Source organism: Schistocerca americana, chromosome 3 (genome assembly GCF_021461395.2).
Source record: "Schistocerca americana isolate TAMUIC-IGC-003095 chromosome 3, iqSchAmer2.1, whole genome shotgun sequence".
Classification (NCBI taxonomy): domain Eukaryota; kingdom Metazoa; phylum Arthropoda; class Insecta; order Orthoptera; family Acrididae; genus Schistocerca; species Schistocerca americana.
In genome coordinates, this window is record NC_060121.1 from 646,470,146 (window position 1) to 646,491,220 (window position 21,075).

A 21,075-nucleotide genomic window follows, 5' to 3' on the forward strand; every position below is an offset into this window, starting at 1 on the left:
ACAAAATAATTTTTTGTAAGGTGCCTATGCCACCAGATGGAACCATCGAAAAATTTCCAGGTCAAGACGGCCTGGATCGGCGTGAAATGCTCATTATACAGACATATTGCATCATATGGTTATAATGGTGAAAAAAAAAGACTAACCACAACCATGCTGTGTGTTCACTATGGCAGCTAAAACAAAATTTATGCCTCGGCCCAGATGATATGTGCATAATTAAGATAACTATCAACCTTTGCATCTTTTTAATGGACAATGATATAAAAAAAAGTTTCAAGGTTCCCGGAGAACATCATCTTAAGAATATGGGGTAAAAATTTTCACAATTTGCCATGAATAGATATTGTAGAAATGGCCATCCCCAAAACTGGTACTTTTGGTACCGGTACTTGAAAATAAAGATTTTCTGGAGTTTTTCTCAGGAAAAGAACAAATGGTGCTCTTATAAGCTGGCTAATGGCCAACCTAGAGCATACCCAGTGCAACAGAACCAAGCAATTTGCTCGTTTGCAAACAAGCACCAGGAAATCGCACCTGCAGCGAGACACCGATGTTTCAGTTAACATTCCTCCCACTCAACCTGTTTTGTTATCTATATAATCTGATGGACCATCAGTAGGAGCCAAAAGAAGTTCATCCAATAACATCAACTCTTCAGAACATGCACAGGAAAACTCCATTTTATAAGCGAATGGTACCCTGGTCCTTGACAGTGTCCAACTAATGAGTAACCCCGGAAGATCCTGAATAAGATCTCAACAGAGGGACTGAGACATCAATCATGTAAGAAGAAGATGAAGAGGAACATGATGTGTCCTACAACCAACAAGATTTTACGTTCAGTCATCATTTCTCTTTCAATCTCTTATTCAACTGCTTTCATGAATTTAGATGCTTTTGTGTTCCAATCCTCTCACTAAGGAAAAATCATTGGAAATATTCAGAATCTTTGTAAATATTCCTCGAAGGGCAATCACTTCGGTAACTTCTCTTTCAGCACTTAATTAAGTGACTATACACGGTGATTCAGTTGCCCCTGATGTTGCCATTTTATGCTACCCATAATGTTATATCCAGCCTTCAAGAACCATGTGTAATATTTTCACATTCTCTGGCTCACTATGCGCAAACTATCAGTCCTACAGAAAAAATGAACTGGACCTTTTTTGTGGGAAATTTAATGTAGTTAAATTTTGTACTGGAATATGTTTTCACTAGAGGCCATAGTTTTCAAATTATTCAAAAAAAACATACAAAAAAGGACCTTTAAATGCACCCCCTCTACTGGTCAGGATTTTTAGTATGTTTCATGACACTCCCTCCTACCACTGTACAAAAATTTGCAACTCCATGAATCATTTCCCATTTTCAACACTTTTTGGTCTTCGCTCACTGGCCTTATTATGCCACCAGTTTAGTCGACCACTTAAAAAATGTAAAACTGATATCTGTGTAAATTTTATCTAATAATTTTGTGAATTTTAACAGCATAAAACAAAAAATTACATTGTTATATTAGTTAAGCACTCTGCCTATGAAACTACTGTGCTTGTAAGGGCTAATTTTGGATCAAACTGTCACCATAATTAGTTTTAATGTAACTCTTAAAAAAGTCATCTTTGTTTCATTATCCTCACAGACACATTTAAATTAATGATGTTAATGAAATAGCTGACAATGCTGGTGGAATAACAGCCCAATCAATAGTGACCAAAAAATGTCAAACATCAGGAATAGTTCATGTAATCAGAATAATTTGTACAGTGGTAGGAAGGAGTGCCATGAACAACATACTAAAAATCCTGACTGTTGGAGGATGACTAAGGGGATGCGGGAGCATTTGAAGGTCACTTTCATACGTTTTTTCTTGAGTAATAAGAAAACTGTGACCTCCAGTGGAAAACAAATCCCAGTACAAAATTTAACTGCATTACATTTCCTACAAACAGGTCCTCTTCATTTTTTCTGCAGAACTAATAGCTTGCATGTAAAGAGTGAGCGACTATAAAAATCCTGCACGTGATTTTTGAAGGCCAAATATAACATTGCTGGTTGCATAAACAGGCATTGCTATGGGTAGCTGAATCACCCTGCATATATCAATCAACAAATGACGACTCAAATGGAAACTTTTATTTCTCACTGAACAATGCCCGAATGGGGTTGGAGAGCACATTAACTGATCAGCTGCCTACAACAACCCCATAAAGGAGGAGAGGTGAGAGAACTGCGCAACCAAGTTAGTGAGAGCTTCCAGGTCTGCATCTTCATTAAGGTGCAAACTAAAGGAAACATTCAGTTAACCTGTTACACCCATTTGCAAATATAGTGGCTACTTGTAGTTGGTGGCTAGGGTAAGAAGTAAGCAGTGACACATATCATTTACACAGCTGACCATTCAACTTCAACTGAAGTCATATTTTATACAGAATGAACAATTTTTTAGCCTTCAGATGTCAAAAATTGTAAGTGCTTCTTGGAAGTAAACATAATATCTTCCAAAAACTAAGAATTTTAGCTCATTCTCATGTATTTGGAGATATTTTAATTTCACTGTAAACAGCAAGCCATTGGGCTAGTGACTGGTTGGTTCTGCCAGTAGATGTCATCACCCTCTTTTTGGTCTCAGATTCTTCCCTTAAGGTCTTCCTTCAAAAGGAATATCAGAACTACTTAACATTTTGGCAATCTGTTCAAAAAAAATTTTTTGTTACTTTTTGCTCTCATGTGGCGATCAGTTTGTTGACGTTTCCAGTACTGTGTACAACTGATTTGCTGATATACAGCATGGAGGCAACTGTGGTCTAAGGAGCATGATTTCTGTTCATGTCACTTATCTGTGTCTGAGCACACAAAATAGCTTCTGGCACAGAATTCTTTACTATGAAGTGAAAGGTCGAGAAAGTGGCTGACTTTCATGATTTTCAAATGTTGTTCACTTCAGAACAGGATAAGCAAGCCACACACTAATTGTTTCCACACTTTCATCTTTTTCCAAATACAAGACACAATCAGTGCTGTGTTACATGAATGCTGGAGCAATTGAGGAAGTTATATGGAAGCAAGTAGTGTGGTTGTACTACTGGCACGAGAAGCAACAGTCATAGGTTTGATGGTATATGCTCATAAAGTAATAAGTGAATCAAAAGTTTCTTCAATGACAATTACTTTCTTGGGCTTGTGATTACATTACTGTCTTAATTTTTTCTTTTTTTTAAATTTTCTGTCTTTTCATTCTAGCATTTTTCGGAAATTTCATTACGTGTATATTACAAGCTCATCATTTTACATAGAGGTCATCACAAACTTTGTTCAGTACTTGAGTTTAGTATTGTGAAACCATATTTTCTTCAAACAACAAAGCTTTTTGGTAAAATTCAGTGTATTGAGACTTTTCTTTCAGACGCTATGCCACAAAGTATAGACACCATCTGTTGTCCCTAATTATTTCTTTCCCTGTGGCTGACAAATATGGAATACTAAAAGATGTCGTCTATTTTTTATTCACACATTTTTATACTCTGCCTCTAAAACACAATAAATATATCATGCATGTATATAATAGTTCATTATAACTAAAATAAATACACATTAAGAAAGTTTCTAGTACACATTCCGACAAACGTTCAGTCTGTCTACATTTCACAATGGGGCATTGTGTACAGCAACTGTTCAGCAACTTATTTCAAAGTTTCATAAAATTATGGATGACTACATTTTAAAGGCAAATAAAGATATTACACTACATGACTACCAACAGCTTAAATAAAGATAAAGGTATACGCAAAACACATAATCTCACATTTTATAGCCTAAAGATTACAAAAGTTTTTTTTTTTTTAATTTTAATTTAAGTATGAAAGAGTACTCACTGTATATCAAAGAAAGCACAATCTTTTACTTGTGGCCAACTGGTATTCAACACATCTCTAAGAGCACCGTTTGTTCTTTTTGGATCACATGATTCTGAAACAGTGACTTATTAGATAATATAATTGACATTTGAAAGCAGCTTAGATTCAAAAAAGAAAATGGGAAAAAGTTATGAATGAAGAATGAGGAATTCATGAGTAACAGGAAAAAAAACTTAAATTTCAAGTTTGTGACTGATCCCATCTAGTATCTTGATACACTTCAAAAGGTACAATACGTGAACCAAAACATCTGTCATTACATCTCACGATTCAGCATTTCTATCAAAACATTTTGGGCAGCTACAGTGCTGCCCTGTACTCCACTCATCTGATCCACTAGTACGTGGTTGCAGTTATTAGTCCGCCTTCTACATTAATCTGTTGTGGGTTGCAGCATGATTTTTGGCATGGAGTGAAATTCTAGGAAGCGGAGAAGTTTAATATCAATTGTTCTCCAGTCTCACGCTGTAACTGACTTCACTTGATGGTGTAACTAACATTACAAAACCAGTTGTTTGTTTTGAATAAAGTAACCATATAGCGCAATGGTGTATCTTTTACTCAAAATTAAAAATAAATTGCAACTTTATATGTAATTATGCTATCCACAATACTGTTTTTTACACACTAACATCATTTTGATTGCATAAAGACTTGCAACAGAAAAATGAGTACATCTGTAACACCCATAGGAAAACTTGTTTCTCATTTCTTCACAAGTGTCTGACATATTGATGGCGAAGAAGAGACAAATTCCTGTGGTCAGTGTTCACAAATGACAAATGCAAAAGAAAAACATTATACAAGCTGCCTGAAATTATTTTTTATTGCAATAAGAGTGGAGTGCGTGTGTGTGTGTGTGTGTGTGTGTGTGTGTGTGTGTGTGTGTTCATTTGAATGATCATTCTGTCACGTCCTTGAATACTGACCATTCCTTCTGGGACTACTTGTACATAAAAATCAACTATTTAAGGCTAACTCCATTACGTGCTTCTACATAATGACAGCAAGAACAACGAGAGGCAGGACATGCTCCGTAGAAGCACTTTTATGGATTTGTAGTTAAGAGTGCTCTAAAAAGTTTGATACCAACCTTTGTTTCCTAGTATCTTGCATTATTCTTGTCAACTCTACATATACCTGTGAGCAATCACATTACACATATCTACCTAAAAGCAAGGATCATCCTCTTTTGCCCAGATGACTGTGGTGTCACATCATGGCATGTACCCAGTGAGAAACCCAAGGCACTGGGTAGTTATTCACATCAATGATCTCTCCATTGCCAGTTCCCTGAATATGGGGGCAAGGAGCACAGGCTCATAAATTTAGGGTTCCAAATGTCAGCCAAGCACAACCTGGTCACAACTGAATGCCGTGAAACCACATGCCATGATCATGTGAGCTCAACTGTTTGACCAATGGGCAGTACAAGGGCTGATGTCATCCTACTTATGTCACAGGCCACAAAGTGTTAAGATTTGTCATGAAAAATGATTTTTGTGTGCTCTCTCTCTCTCTCTCTCTCTCTCTCTCTCTCTCTCTCTCTAACAGCATATAAGTGTATTTCCAACATCCTCCACAATCTGTTTTTCACATTCCCTACAACACTTCTCCCTCTATTGCTCCTACCAGCACCAAGTTTACAAACATTCGATATTGTAGTAGATGTACTACTAATGTGTTCCTCCTCTTGATAATGGTTTTCCAGGAATGTTTTTCTTCATACTTTCTTCACATATCACCTGTCCACTTACTTTTTCTACATTTTATAATCAAATGTCAAATTCTCTCTGTTTCTTCCTTTCCATATACCCCATGGTCAACATTTCACTTCCAACTTCCATTCAATGCTGTGCTCCCTTTCAGAAACTTCCTCCTCCTCCACACTTTGGACACTAAGCTCAAGCATAGGTCGGATCACAATGCTGCGTTCATAAGATTGCAGCTGAGTATAGCTTGGGCTGAAATTTTCTCAATGTGTGTATCACTCAGAAACTGGACTCATTTCATATGAGAACAATGTACAGGCTTTGTGCTTCCTGTAGCTGACGGGTGTTGCCTTCTGTTGTCAACTTCTAGAATTATAAATAAAAAAAGCAAACGTAACAGATGCTGTCACGAATGGTGAGCCAATAAAATTTTAGAAGTTCAAAGGGAGAAACTGCTCATTAACTCTCCTCACAGTTTCTCTTTGGAAAGATAATTGTACTTTCTGCCACCATTACTTTAAAATGTGTACTTATCAAGAAACTAAAGTGAATATGAAAAATACATCTTGAAGGTTGGTCGTCTTTTATTTTGTAAATTGCTCTTGAAGCTATGTCAATTATACATATGTCAGAAATGCTTTAAATAATGGCATAAATGGCCAGTTTTTTTGGCCCAACATTCTTCTAAGTGGCCAGTCTTCACAGTCTTAATTACATGTCTTTATTTCATACCAATCAAGTCAATTTCACGAAAAAAAATATTTCTTTATCCATACAAATGTTAATATCTTCCTTGTTTTACAAGTCCTGCGTAATCATGCTTCATAGATTAAATTCTTTCAGTACTTTTACAATTACCAAGTTGTTCCAATAATTAATATTAATATAGTCATTGATCTGCTTCCTAGTATTTGTCATTACTTTCATCTTTACTTTGCTTATGCTTAATCCATATTTGGAACTGAACAAGCTGTTAACTGAACCAACCAGCTTTTTGAATTTCCCTTACTTTCAGCCAGAATAGTTATGAGCTTTGCTAATCTTAGTGTTTGTACTTGATCATCTTGCACTTTTGTGCCTATTCCAAAATTTTGTATAACTTTCCCCATTGCTTCTTTGAAACACCGATGAAACAAGCTACAAGCCCCCCCTCATGAAAAGATGTGTGTGTGTGTGTCTTGATCTTCCACTTTCATAGTCTCACATGCATACAGTAGAGAATAAATATTCTTCTATAGCTCATATTCACTGTCTCAAGTTTTCAAACACCTTTATCCACCTAACATTATTAAAGACTTTCTTTCCATCCATGAATACTAAGAATATGTCCTGATTTTCCTTTACTCCTCTTCCACTCCTGAGTGCAAAGTCAGAATTGTTTCACTGCAGCTTTACCTTTTCTGAAACCAAAATAATTTTGGTTCCCATTATTTTAGTTTTCATACTTCTGTATATTATTCAAGTCATTAGTTTAAAAATAAACTGACTGAACCAAATTTTCACATTTTTTCATCACTTCATCTTTAGCAGCATGAAGATGAAGCATTTTTGGAAATATGATGACCAATTTTATTCCATAGAAGCATTTCTATATTGTAATGTGTAAAAGATGGTGGGTGGGAATTACTAACTCACATCTGTAATCTTTATTTCTTTTTATAATAATAATAATAATAATAATAAACAACTTAAAAATGTTCAAAGTGTAACCATATTGACAAATTAATTTGCAATGTGATTATAAAATGACTTGTTCCACATCATTACGATCTATCATGCAAAAGATCCATGTTAACATGTCACTAACCAACCAACAAGCCGACTGACTTTTCCTTAGACACAGTCAAGCAGTCTAATTATTCCACAGCTTTCCACGGATTTCTACAACTCAAAAGATATTGTGAAGGGCAATCAAACAATTTAAAATCAGAGATGGTGAAACAGGCTATATTAAAACTGAGTGAACGTCCAAATTCACAACAGCTGTTTATTGCATCCAAGGTTTTACCAGGGAGTGGTGGTGGTGGTTAGTGTTTAACGTCCCGTCGACAACGAGGTCATTAGAGACGGAGCGCAAGCTCAGGTTAGGGAAGGAGTGGGAAGGAAATCGGCCATGCCCTTTCAAAGGAACCATCCTAGCATTTGCCTGAAACGATTTAGGGAAATAATGGAAAACCTAAATCAGGATGGCCCGAGACGGGATTGAACCGTCGTCCTCCCGAATGCGAGTCCAGTGTGCTAACCACTGCGCCACCTCGCCCGGTTTACCAGGGAGTGACACGTTTTTATGGTCACTTGTACCTTAGAATTTGTGTCAGATGAAATATTAGTTTCATGAGTACATCACTTTATTGTCTTCTTTGTTTGGTAGGTTATGTTAACTACTAGAGCTTTTACTTATGTAGTTTTATTCTACATGCCGATATGACCTGAAGATATACCTCCAGGGTATGAAACTGATTGTCATACAGTGAAAACACAATAAACAGCTATTGCGGGTTTGTACTTTCACTCAATTTTAATACAGACTATTGTACCATCTCTGATTTTAAATTATTTGAATGTCCTTCAAGATTGTGTATCAAAAGACATCTTATCTGCTCCTGCTGATTTCTTGTCTCTCAGGTGATTATGCACTCTGCTGAATTTCACGTTAATGAATCACTTGTTTATGGCACTTCACTTCTTTCTGGTTCTTTTGTCATGCTTTGGGACAGGTTTTCCCAGTGTACAAAACCTTAAATGAGATAACCTCACATGTGCAAATTTAATCTTCATGTACAACTTCTCAATGTTTCCTACGACTATCCCTCTCTGTTTTGTTGAGTCTCTTCTTATTCATTCTGATCCAGCATATTTGCCTTTGATAATTTCATTTCCCTGAAATCTTTACTTCTCACTTCCTATCCAACCCACAGAATTCTTTCTTTGCCAAGACGGAGTATTTCCAGGGTTATCCAATGGCCTTTTTGTCTCTACCTTAATTTTTCCTCAATTATTACATTCTGTTCCTCTCCCTCTGAACCACTCTTAACGCTATTACTTATGCTACTGATCCTTCCCTGAGAGAAGTTGAAGTAAATCTCATTACAATCCTCCTCTTAATTATACACTTCTACTGTTCATTAACATGTGGTTGTGATTCATGTCTATTTGTAGCGGGGTATTTGCAGCAATCCAGTATTCCATTTATAACCCTCAGAACCACTTCTGTTGGATCAAGCATCTCTTGGACCATCAATGCACTCTACGACATGCATCATTTGAAAAGAGGCAATACGGATGACAATGAATGACTGCATCGAACACTGCAGATGGATGCAGTCTTGGAATGAGAGGATACCTGGCGAATGGACTGCCCCCCCCCCCCTTCCCCCAAGACTTAAATTCCATCAAACACATGTGGGATAAGTTGGAGAGATGTTTATACTATGTCAACATGCACCAATGACCAGTCATAGGCCATGATATGGAGGAATAGAACACCCTACCACAAGTACTCTTTACCAATCTCGTGGCCAGAAAGAGAGCAAGTTGCAGAGCAGGCACTGCTGTCAGTGGTGATTACACACGCCTTTAAAAACCATCTGTAACATCCAGAAGACTGTCATCAACCATGGAGACTTTGGTGTAACCTTGGAAAAAAAAGTGTCATTTCTCTTAGTCTCACTGCATATTTCTTTCAGTTACTACCTGTACTGTATTGTAGCAGTTCTACCTATGTACAGTCCAAGTTTTATCGAGCTATGTTACTCGGCAGTGACACATCATGTGAAAGTTACTTTTGTCCTTAAGTTTTCATATCAAAGTGGTTAATATGTCAGAAGAAGGCAATGGCAACTAACATTTAGAACACAATCCATAACTAAAAAAACACCATTTGACAGTTGTATGTTGACAAGGAAATTAATACACGAAGTTTCATATGCCATGCTTCTTTAACAATCACATTTTAAGTGCAACTGAGCACTCTGTACACTTAGATCACATGAAAAAGTGGTATAGTGTGCAACAATCAATAGCAAAAAAAAATCCATTCAAAATCAACCAACTTCTTTCAGAGAAATTAGGGAAATAAGTAACACCCAGAAAAACGGAAAATATTAAAAGCATAATCTTATATAGCTACTGTACTTGGCCATCTATTTAATGGGTCACTTTCCTAACTTACTTTCAGACACAGTAAAGTATGCCATGCTAGGGCCCCTCTTTAAAGAAAGGTATTACAGGGTGTATACGGACAAGGAAAAAAAAAAAAAAAAATCCCAGATTTTTCCCAGATGTCCCCTTTAAAAAATATACTTTTCCCGGGCGAAAATACACTTTTTCCATGCTAAGTGACAGTAGGTTTTCCGTAGATCTTTCCCCTCAGAACTGTAAAACTTATCAATCCTTTGAATGGTTAACGTTTTATACACAACGTTTTATACACTGGCGTAGAACTTCCCAGAGGGGAGGAAAAAAAAACCTGGGGAGAGAAGTTTTGGAAAGACTTTTGATGAAAAAAAGGAGAGAAGTTTTGGAAAGACCTTTGATGTGCAGGAACACATACGCTGCATATTTTCGTATTAAGAAAGTATAAATTTGAATTGCCCAAACACACGACGTTAGTTTCTGGAGTGTTCAAATGGAGATTGCTATGTCCTTTTGTAAGCCAGATGTATCTCATGCCACGCGATCTCACCAGCCGATGTCCAGAGCATAGGACACGTGTTATAGTCAACCAACAGCAAGATCGCTGTTACATAGCACGAACACACAAAGAGGAAAAGTTAATGGTTTACATTAATATACATAGCATAGCTATAAGAAAAGCTAAGCTTTCACATATAATATTGGTATTGAAGATTAACAAGCTACAAGAGAAGCTAAGCTTTCACGTGTAATATTGATGTTTTTTTGTGTGTGTTATACTTTAAGATATATATGACACAAACGTGCCAGTAAATTTAAAAGTGTTCAGTTTTAAACACACTGTGATTTAAGAAATTCATCCCACTTTCTCATACTAACATAATTCACACTAACATAATTCATCTTGCGTAAAAAGAAATTAATTTTGAAAAATAACGCTTTTTGAATCATTGTTCGCAATACCATCCCGAGACTGTTAGAAATTCGATTTAGCAGTTGTCAGAGACCGCCAGAAAATAGACATTATTGCACATGCACACCTGAAGTGGTGTAGGAAGCCCGTATATTCGTATGTGTAAAGCACTAAGAGAGCTTACATTTTTCCATAAAAGAAACAGGACATCAGAGGATACTCCAAAAGCATCAGAATTTCGTAAACCATACTAAAATGCATATTTCGGCGTGAAGTGCACATTGGTTATTTCCAGATTCACAATGAAGTAGGTCCCATCTGATATTAAGCTTTTCAGTGTGGTTTTTGGGATGAAAATTTTCTTAGAGTACCAGTACTATACCATATCATATTTGGTTCCTTATGAAAAATTTGTTAACATCGAGTATAGATTTAAATGTCAGGAAGTTGTTTCTGAAAGTATTTGTATGGAGTGTAGCCATGTATGGAAGTGAAACATGGACGATAAATAGTATAGACAAGAAGAGAATAGAAGCTTTTGAAATGTGGTGCTACAGAAGAATGCTGAAGATTAGATGGGTAGATCACATAACTAATGAGGAGGTATTGAATAGAATTGGGGAGAGGAGGAGCTTGTGGCACAACTTGACTAGAAGAAGGGATCGGTTGGTAGGACACGTTCTGAGACATCGAGGGATCATCAATTTAGTATTGGAGGGCAGCGTGGAGGGTAAAAATCATAGAGGGAGACCAAGAGATGAATACACTAAGCAGATTCAGAAGGATGTAGGCTGCAGTAGGTACTGGGAGATGAAGAAGCTTGCATAGGATAGAGTAGCATGGAGAGTTACATCAAACCAGTCTCAGGACTGAAGGCCACAACAACATTATGGCATACTGTCATACATGGCAGAAGATGAAAACATGGACCTTAAATTCAGCAAACAGTTGGAACTAGCTAGTAGTGTGTCATAATGAAACACTTCTGTTTCGAATAAACTGATTGCCTCAGCGGAAAGATTAATAAGGACAAATTTCTTTAGCAAACTGACAGAAATAACTTAATTGTTCTGCAAAGCGATTAATGCTTGACTGCTAAAAACTTGGAAATAAATTAAAATCAGAAAACTGAAACCAATAATACATTTTTGCCCTCCGTAATTATGTGAATGTATTTTAATTCACTTGATAGCTCCCGGCCACAGAAATCCGTTTTGTTTTCATTTGACGTGGGAGCTGTAAACAAGGAGGAAACAGCGAAATCACTACGGGTCACGTGGAGACTAATCCCAGCACTACTACAACTCTGCGCATGCGCGAATTTTGCAGCTAGGGTGCGAGAGAAAAATTTTTCTCGTTAGCATGTGGGTGCTTTCTGCTACTGCCTATACAACTAACGACCTCACTTAAAGTAACGGAAGGGGGAGAAAGTACTGCTCATACGATAGTCAATTGCGCATGCGCATGAGCCCATTGGCAACTGGTCAAACGTACCTAATGTAAACAGTTGTGACATCACGCTCATAGCAGTTTATTGTTACGAAGTATTACATAGTCTTCGCCCTAAGGCCTTTTGACATATTCTTGCTGTTTGCAGATGCTTGTGCGTGCATGGTGTTTTGTTGTTGTAAATGGCGCATTTCCTTTGCCACTGAAGTTTTATTTTTTCCCCCTCTCCTTTATATTTTACTGCTGCAGTATCATTCTCCAGTAGCAGGATACAGTAACATTCTTTGCTAGAGAATCAATTCTTATCAGTCGAAATCACAAAAATTTAACTGAAAGCTAAAACAATGAAAAATTCCCAGAATTCCGAAAAATTCCTGGGTTTTTCCCGGATTTCCCGGGTCGTATACAACCTTTATTAGAACAAGTATTAATAGCTGTCCACCCGTTTCAGAACGAAGTTTCTCCTCGAAAGTTTTGTAATGTAAAGCAAAGTATATATGTTGAAATGAGGTTACCTACAAGTATAAAATTCTGAGTCAGTCACAATTTGGATTTCAGGAGGACTTTTCCACTGAACATGCCATGTACAATTTCACTGACTACTTATTAAAATATCTGAATGGCAAGATTTCACCTACTAGCATTTGTTGTTATCTACTTAAGGCATTTGGCCATGTAAATCACATAATTCTAGTGGAAAAATTAATAAGCATTTCTTTTGAGGTGCAATGTAAACTAATAACTTCATATGACATGTTAGGTAGGTCGTATAGCTTTCATGCCAAATCTTTTTGAAAGTGGGGAGAAATTACTACTGGTGTTTCACAGGGTTCAATTCTGGGACCACTCCTGATCTTGTAATACATAAATGTCCTTCCATCTTACATTGTTACAGCAAATATAATTTTCCTTCCTGATAATCAGGCACCATACTAAAACCCAACAGACCTGCAACAACAGAAGGAGCAATACATGAAATATTCAGAAGTATTACTCATTGGTTCTCAGTGTAAACAGTCTGTCACCTAACTTAGAAAAGACACTGTTCTTTCATCAAACAGTCCATGGGTGTACTGCCAGTTCATAGTGTACAATGGGCACAACATTTCAGCGAACAGACATCTCAATCATAAGGTACACTGACGCAACTGAGCTCCTAAGGGCATGCAGCCAACTAATATCCCCCACCCCCGCAAGCCACTCCGTCCACAGTTTGTGCCCACGGTCGTACGTTGCAGGTTGTGAAGATGCTAGTGTTGGCATCTGTGACAGCATTGATATAAGTTGTCTGTCTACCCTGGTCGTGGGGGCAGGAGATATAAGTAGGCCACAAGCCTGCAGGAGCTCAGCTCGTCAGCGCATGTGTCGATGGTGACATGCCTGATTGTCAAAATACTCTGCCTGTTGGGCACTATGAATTGAAAGTACAACCGTGGATTGTTCAATCAACAAATACACCAGGAAAAACAGAATCTTTACGGGGACGAGATGTGTCACAGCATGAAGAAATTTGACAAGTTCTTGCATTTCCGAAGAGATGTCATGCCCAACATGTTGTGCCGAACTTTGCTAAGGTGACAAAATAAATCTCGGGTGAACAGCCTAGGACGCAGCGCCCAGACAGCAGGAGAACAGACGCTGTACCTGGACCACACGCGGTGCACAGACCGCATAGACTCATAGGAAGCACCTGACGGAGGATTGGGAGGGGGGATTGTCCTACATATACATGGCACCGGCCCACCGCCAGTCAGTACATCAGCGCACCTGATGATGGGAACGTGGTCGATTGCCGAAATATTGTGTCCTATGCACACTCATACCAGGCTGTTCACCCGAGATTTATTTCGTCATAAAATACGCCTGGAGAAAATGAAGAATCACATTTTCTAAGGTAATGCATCACATTGATTCTGCAGCAGCCAGGAGAATCAAGAAGCGGGCCAGCCTTGCTTTGGTACATGAAAGTGCATTTTACCTGCCAGAGTCTTGAGTACAACTCCCAAGTGCTATTCACACTAAATTTACAATTGGCCAATCATTTTAATTCCTGGACCTGGGATTGTCTTGATGCTATTACCTGAGTGGCAACCAATACAATCCATAGGAAGGCCACAGGACATCAAATATCAAAATTCTCATGTCTCTCTGACAAAGCATCACCACTGGAGGCCCCATGCAAAGACGGTCAACAATCTGACTGACATGGAGCCAAGTGATAATGCGGTTTCCGATCTGGAGAAGGGCCTTAGCTTTGCTCCCACCCCTAAGTTCACACCAGTCATGGACATCGTCAGTGCAGCTGAACAAGTTGTGGTGCGACTACCGCCTGAAGCAGCCGAAGAAGTATGTTGAGAAACCTGATGAGAACTAAGTCTACGAAGCTGAACATTATCAGCAGAGAGATGGCAGCTATTTGGGGCCTGAGAGAGTCCCCTGAGATTGTCGTCTTACCCCCTGAAAAAGGCAACACTACTGTTACCCTTTCCCACAAGGACTACATCGAGAAGATGCAGAGCCTGGTACATGACAATACCTACAGAAAGATCAATGCTGACTCCACAAAGACAGCAGAGAACAAGGCTAGGGCTCTTTTCTCAAGGACACAGATTTACCTAAGGGGGCTGCCAAGAAACTGTTACCTCAAAGACTTGTACCGCCAAGACTTTATGGACTCCCTAAAGTTCAAAGAGATGGTGTGCAATTGCATCCCAATATCAATAACATTAGGGCACTAACATATTTGCTGGCAAAATACATGATGGAAATACTAAGCCCTTACGTAGGCAAATGCACTCATCATATTCACAATTCTGTTGATTTTGTGAAACCCTTCAACAACTTCAGAGTAAAAGCCTTGGACATCCTGGTGAGTTTTGACATTGTTTCGTTATACAGTAGGGTATCTCTGTAAGAGTCACTAGAACTTATTGGTCAGAAATTACACTATAAGACCACCAACCTTTTTAGGTATGTCCTGACCTCCGCATATTTTCTGTTTCATGAAGAATACTGTGAACAAATGGCAGGAGTTGCAATGGGCAGCCCACTCTCGCCTCTGGTCACAATTTTGTATATGGGGTACTTTGAGGAGGAAGCCCTGGCGTCAACCAAATGGAACACATGTGTTTTTTCCATTATGTGGATGACACATTCGTCATCTGGCCCCACGCAAAAACAAACTCCTTGACTTCCTTACATATTTGAACTCCACATGTCCCAACATCAAATTCACTATAAAGACCGAGGCAGAAGGAAGATTACCATTTCTGGACATCATGGTCACGAGAAGAGCTGATGGAATCCTTGGCCGTAGGGTGTATCAGAAGGAAACACACACTGACCTACCTTTGCATGCAGAAAGCTGCCATCACCCTTAACAGAGGAATGGGGTACTAAAAACACTAGTACACAGGGTGCACACCATTTCAGATGCCTCCCCAGGAGCTAGAACACCCTAGAACTGTATTTTTAAAAAACAGGTACGCAGAATGGCAGATTTGACACGCCTTCCACCCACAACAGTACAACCTGTGGAGATGTAAGAAATCACGGAGGAAGATTCAGCCACTGCCTTTATACCACACATGGGTGCACTATCGGGAAAATCAGATGCATACTGAAGAAGCACTGAGTAAAAACTGTCTTTAAGCTGCTCAATAAATCATGAGCATTAATGGGAAGTGACAAAAATGATCTCAGTTTGCAGAACACCAGCATATATCGGATTCTATGTCAATGTGGGAAAACATATATTGGACAGACAGTGAGCACCGTTGAAGATTGTTGCCAAGTACACCAGAGGCACAGTCAACTGATGTATCCCAACAAGTCAGCGGTTGCAGAGCACTATTTGTCCAACCACCATGTGATGGATTATAAACTTACCAGCTCTCGGCACAGACTTCTGATCTGATGTTGCCGAGTACACCAGAGGCACACTCAACTGATGTATCCCAACAAGTCAATGGTTGCAGAGCACTATTAGTCCAACAATCATGTGATGGAGTACAAACTTACCAGCTATCGGCAAAAATTTCTGAATACTGGGACAGCGTCATTAGAGAAGAAATAGGAATTCACATCAGGGACGATCCTATCAACTGAGATTGTGGCTATAATCTTACCAAGATTTGGGAACAAGCACTGAGTTTACTTAAGAAGACTTTTAGCAAACAAATCGATCTGGCGACCAGAGCAGGCACCAAACTTACATCAATGATATCACTGACGCCAATGCTAGTATCTCCGCAACCTCCGGCACGTGCAGCCATGGGTGCAGACCACAGACATAGAGGATGGCGATTGCAAGGGATATTAAGTCGGCCGCACGCCTTCAGGAACTCAATTCGTGAGTGCATCTGACAATGGCAACATGTCTCATCGCTGAAATATTGTACGTGTTGGACACTTTGAACCAGCAGTATACTTGTGGACTGTTTGGTCAACAAATACGACAGGAGAAACTGAAGAATCACATCACAGTTCATCCAATTCTGTACAAGGCATGATACATCACCGTCAATAACCATACCCATCTACATCTATACTCTGCAAACCACTGCAAAGTGTGTGGCAGAATGTATGTCCCACTGTACCAGTAATGGGTTTCTTCCTGTTCGATTCATGTATGGAGTGTGGGAAGAAGGATTGTTTAAATGCCTCTGTGTGTGCTGTAATTAGTCTGATCTTGTCCGTGTGATCCCTATGTGAGTAATACATAGGAGTCTGTAGCAAATTCACGTAGTCATCATTCAAAAACAGTTCTTGTAAATTTGCAAGAAAGCTGTCTCTGGATAGTTTTTGTCTGTGTTCAAGAGTCCATCAGTTCAATTTCTTCACTATCTCTGTGATGCTCTCCAACTGGTCAAATAAACCTGTTACCATTCATGCTGCTCTCTTCTTCATACATTCAATATCCCGTGTTAATCCTATTTTGTAACAGTCCCAAACTCTTGAGCAATATTCTAGGATGGGGAGCATAAGTGATTTGTAAGCAATATCCTTTGTAAACTGATTGCATTTCCTCAATACTCTGTTTTACCCACAACTGAGCCTATATGGTCATTTGATTTCATATACCTACAAAGCGTTACACCCAGGTATTTCTACGAGTTTGTTGATTCTAGCTGTGACTCATTGATATTATAGTCACAGGATGCTACTCTTTCTTTTTGTGAAGCGCACAACTTTACATTTCTGAATATTTAAAGTAAGCTGCCAATCTTTGCACCAGTTTGAAACGTTATCAAGATCAGAGTGAATATTTATGCAGCTTCTTTCAGTCAGTACTTCATTACAGATAACTGCATCATCTTGCAAAAAGTCTGAGTTACTATTAAAATCGCCTGCAAAGTCATTAATATAAAACACAAACAGCAAGGGTCTCAACACAATTTTGCTGGGGCACACCCAAAGTTACTTCTACATCTGACGATAGTACAGCATGGCAAAAGGAAATAGTTAAAACTGAGTGTTCAAAATTCCAGGCAGTGAATACTGATCAGAACTAGAATTGGAAGCCATATATTACAGAGCATTTAAATTTTTTTACTTCAGTGACAGTTACTGTATGTTTAATTGCATATTTTGAAAATAAAACCACGAGAGAATTAGCTTACTTAGCATACTTCCATTCAATGACATGAAATAACTTTCTGGGCCTATTCCACACATGGGCACACAGTACTCACTGTATAGAAACATGTAAGGATAAAAAAGAATCTTGTGTTCAACCTCAAAATTCAATTACGCAATTGTGTAAAAAATTAAGCTTATTAACAACAGCCTCACAATAAATTTACTATTCATTTTATTGGGAACATTCAGGCACAATTTGAAAATACTATAGCACTTTATTTTTGCACAAAAAGGAGCACAGGATGTAGTTGCAAAAATTCTCGACCACTTCCTTGTGAATTAATGAGTTTGCAGATAATAAGAGTTTTAAAAACAAACTAAATTAATTTCCACTTAACAACTATTAATCAATAGGTGAATCTGTACATGGTTGTGTTACAATTATCAAAATTTGTTTTAAATTAGGATAAATCTAGTTTTCAGAAAGACAATGTATCTTACTTGTAAACACAGTGACACATTCTACATTATAGCAAGTTGTCACAAATATGATCCACAGAACATGCAAAAAAGTTAACAAACATGTCATCTTTAATGATGGCGACAAAGCAAATTACACACACACACACACACACACACACACACACACACACACACACACACACACACACAGAAATAAGTTTGTGCTGTAAGAAAGACAGTCGATATTTCAAAATGTGCAGTACAAGTATGGCAACAGAGTATAGTAAAAAGAACTGTGTAATTCTGAATTCTACTTACTGAATTTTTGCTCTCAAAAGGAGATCATACAATAAAAAACAATGGAACATATAGAATTATGCAAGTGTTGAATTTTAAAGCAAGTGAACTCACTAGATAAAGATAAGGCCCCTCTACCACCATTACTGATATTATCGTGAATTTTTGTGGAAATATGTGCCTCATTTTGGACCAAAATATAATATTTCTACTAGAAATTAATCAACTCATCTTGAAAAGAACAACATTTCAGTCATACTGATGCCAGTAGTGACTCCATGTTTTGAAAATAATTTATTTTCAGGTACATTCACAATAACTTGAACATGAAATCAGCCATTTCCGGCAATCTTCACATCATAAGATTCAGCAGAACAAGAGAGACAGTTGAGGATTGACCTGTACTGCTCAGCATTGGCAAAATTGTTGAGTGCTTTTTTATGGTGTGATGCAAAATCATCATGTGAGCTGAGCTGCATGGGGAAAAAAAAGTGTGGAAGGTCTGCCAAGAAGTTGGAAGTTGTTGCCACCATGGAGTTTGTAGTGCTAAACAGTATGATAACGGACACGGCGGATGACAGACTGACAATCGATCATTGTTGGAAGGCAGAATTAACTGAAGATACCTTGGAATTCTTGAGGGAGAAGGATTATAGTCTGTTCTGCTACGTGAGGACAAAGGGCAATCCTGCAGTGGAAAAATGCTCCACAGCTGACTGCCCAGTATCAGAAGGGCACTGCAGAAGATGCTTCGTTCCTTGCATCAAGTACATGGGCAACTGCTGGACTGAAGTACACAAGCTTACAAGTGTCACAGCATTTGAGTTTGAGATCAAATCCTTAGGCGACAGCATACTTTGGAGTATGGTAACCTGCAGGTATGACTACAAGCACATAAGGGATCTTGCAAAACAGTACACCACAGATCAACCAATGTCACTAGTACTGTTGAAGACACCAATAAACACACCCCACTGATGGACCCACCATGGTCAGTGAACAAAAAGTTGGTCAGGATGGGGATGGATAACTTCGGATTATGGTGTGTGGCAGTTTGTTTGCACAACTGGACCAACAAAAAGGAAATTCCCCTATTCATCTAGGCCACAAAAACAGTCAACAATGGCTACCACACTCTAGGCTGCACCGAGATATTTGAGGTGCAGAAGCCTTTGAGCTTACAGGTAATGGTGAAGCTCCACCCTAAGGACCAGATGTGGAACTACAAAGATTCACCGGTCACAAGACAGAGTTCTGCCAGCACACATCAAGATGTGGCAAATGTGCTGGTAACCACAACTCGCACAATTGTCACTGGAAGAACAATCTGTCTGTGTGTATGGTTGTGCAGTACAACATGTGGAATGTTGGCATGGATGCAAGGTCTTTCCAGATTGCAGCCATGCCATGTCTAAAACAACTGACACTGCAAAACCAGTGAAATTTGGCAAAACAGACATGGACATCAAAAGGGTAATTGCAGTGGACATAAAGTGTCCCTGTCTGCCAGACTTGTCACAGGCAAGCAGGCATTGACTTTCTTGTAGTGTGAGCGCATGGGGAAACCTGCCATTGAGAGTTGGTGGGGGAATGCTGAGCAGTGTTTGCCCCCCCCCTCCCCCCCAAGCTCACAGATTAGTCAGACCTTTTCATCTGGTGACATGGTCGCGAACCGCGAGTCTATTCATGTCACTGCTAGCTCATACCAGAGTGTGACTGACAGAACAGTTTGCGCCCACTATGCACGCAGACAAGTAGCATCAACAGTTAGCACTCCCAGTCAAGGTTTTTGGAGGTTTCCCTTGTTGCAATGGAGAATTTTAGAGCTGTCCCACTTTATCTAAACAAACAAATAAACAGAGCCACAATGGTACAACACAGCTTGAATCTTGACCCATTAGGACACAATGTTCTCAAAGGCCCACCCAACTACACCCAAGCTGAGAATGAAATGTTAAAAAGAAAAGATCATAAAACTGATGCCATGGTTCATTCCAACCACTGATGAAACTACACTTTATTTGATTTTGTTTTCTCAGTGATTGGTGTAAAGCTCAGCACTGGTTTTATGTACTGTAAATGGCTGGTGACTTCCAAAACTGATAACTCTTGTGGTGGTATTGGAAAATAAATTATTTTCATAACAACTCACCTGTTTAAAAAACAATTAAATGAAAAGCCTCCGACATTCTCTTCATTAGCAACATTTGGCAGAATGTAGACATTAGGACTGTTGACACTACAGCATTTTCCTCTTTTAAAAATAAATAAAACTACTGATTAGTTCTTAACCAGTTACACTGAAGCTCAGTAAACAAAATATTTCCTTGAATAACGATTATCTGGACATGAAACCATGATAAGGACTGTTTGACAACTGGATTGCTGTGTGTAATTTGAAATAGGGGACATTGTCAGAAAACAACACTTCTCAGAGGTTTGTTACACAATCATTTTCATCCTCGATAGATTGAAGCAATGGCACACAACTAATCTTCACAACTAGTAAAATGAGAGTAACACTAAACAGAGAGGAATAGTTATCTGTTTTATATATATGACAGGCTTTACTGACCTGCTTTGCATGGAAACCTGCATGTCAGAGGCAAAT

At 38.6% G+C, this 21,075-nt stretch overlaps 1 protein-coding gene across 1 annotated transcript in view; it reads right to left on the reverse strand.

The window, feature by feature from the left end:
• Nucleotides 1–21,075, reverse strand: part of LOC124606863 — an 81,690-nt gene that overhangs the window by 42,371 nt on the left and 18,244 nt on the right. Inside the window, exon 3 of the mRNA XM_047138950.1 lies at nucleotides 3,876–3,969. Within this exon, the coding sequence (XP_046994906.1) occupies nucleotides 3,876–3,969 (94 nt within the window). The remainder of the gene's footprint in view (nucleotides 1–3,875; nucleotides 3,970–21,075) is intronic.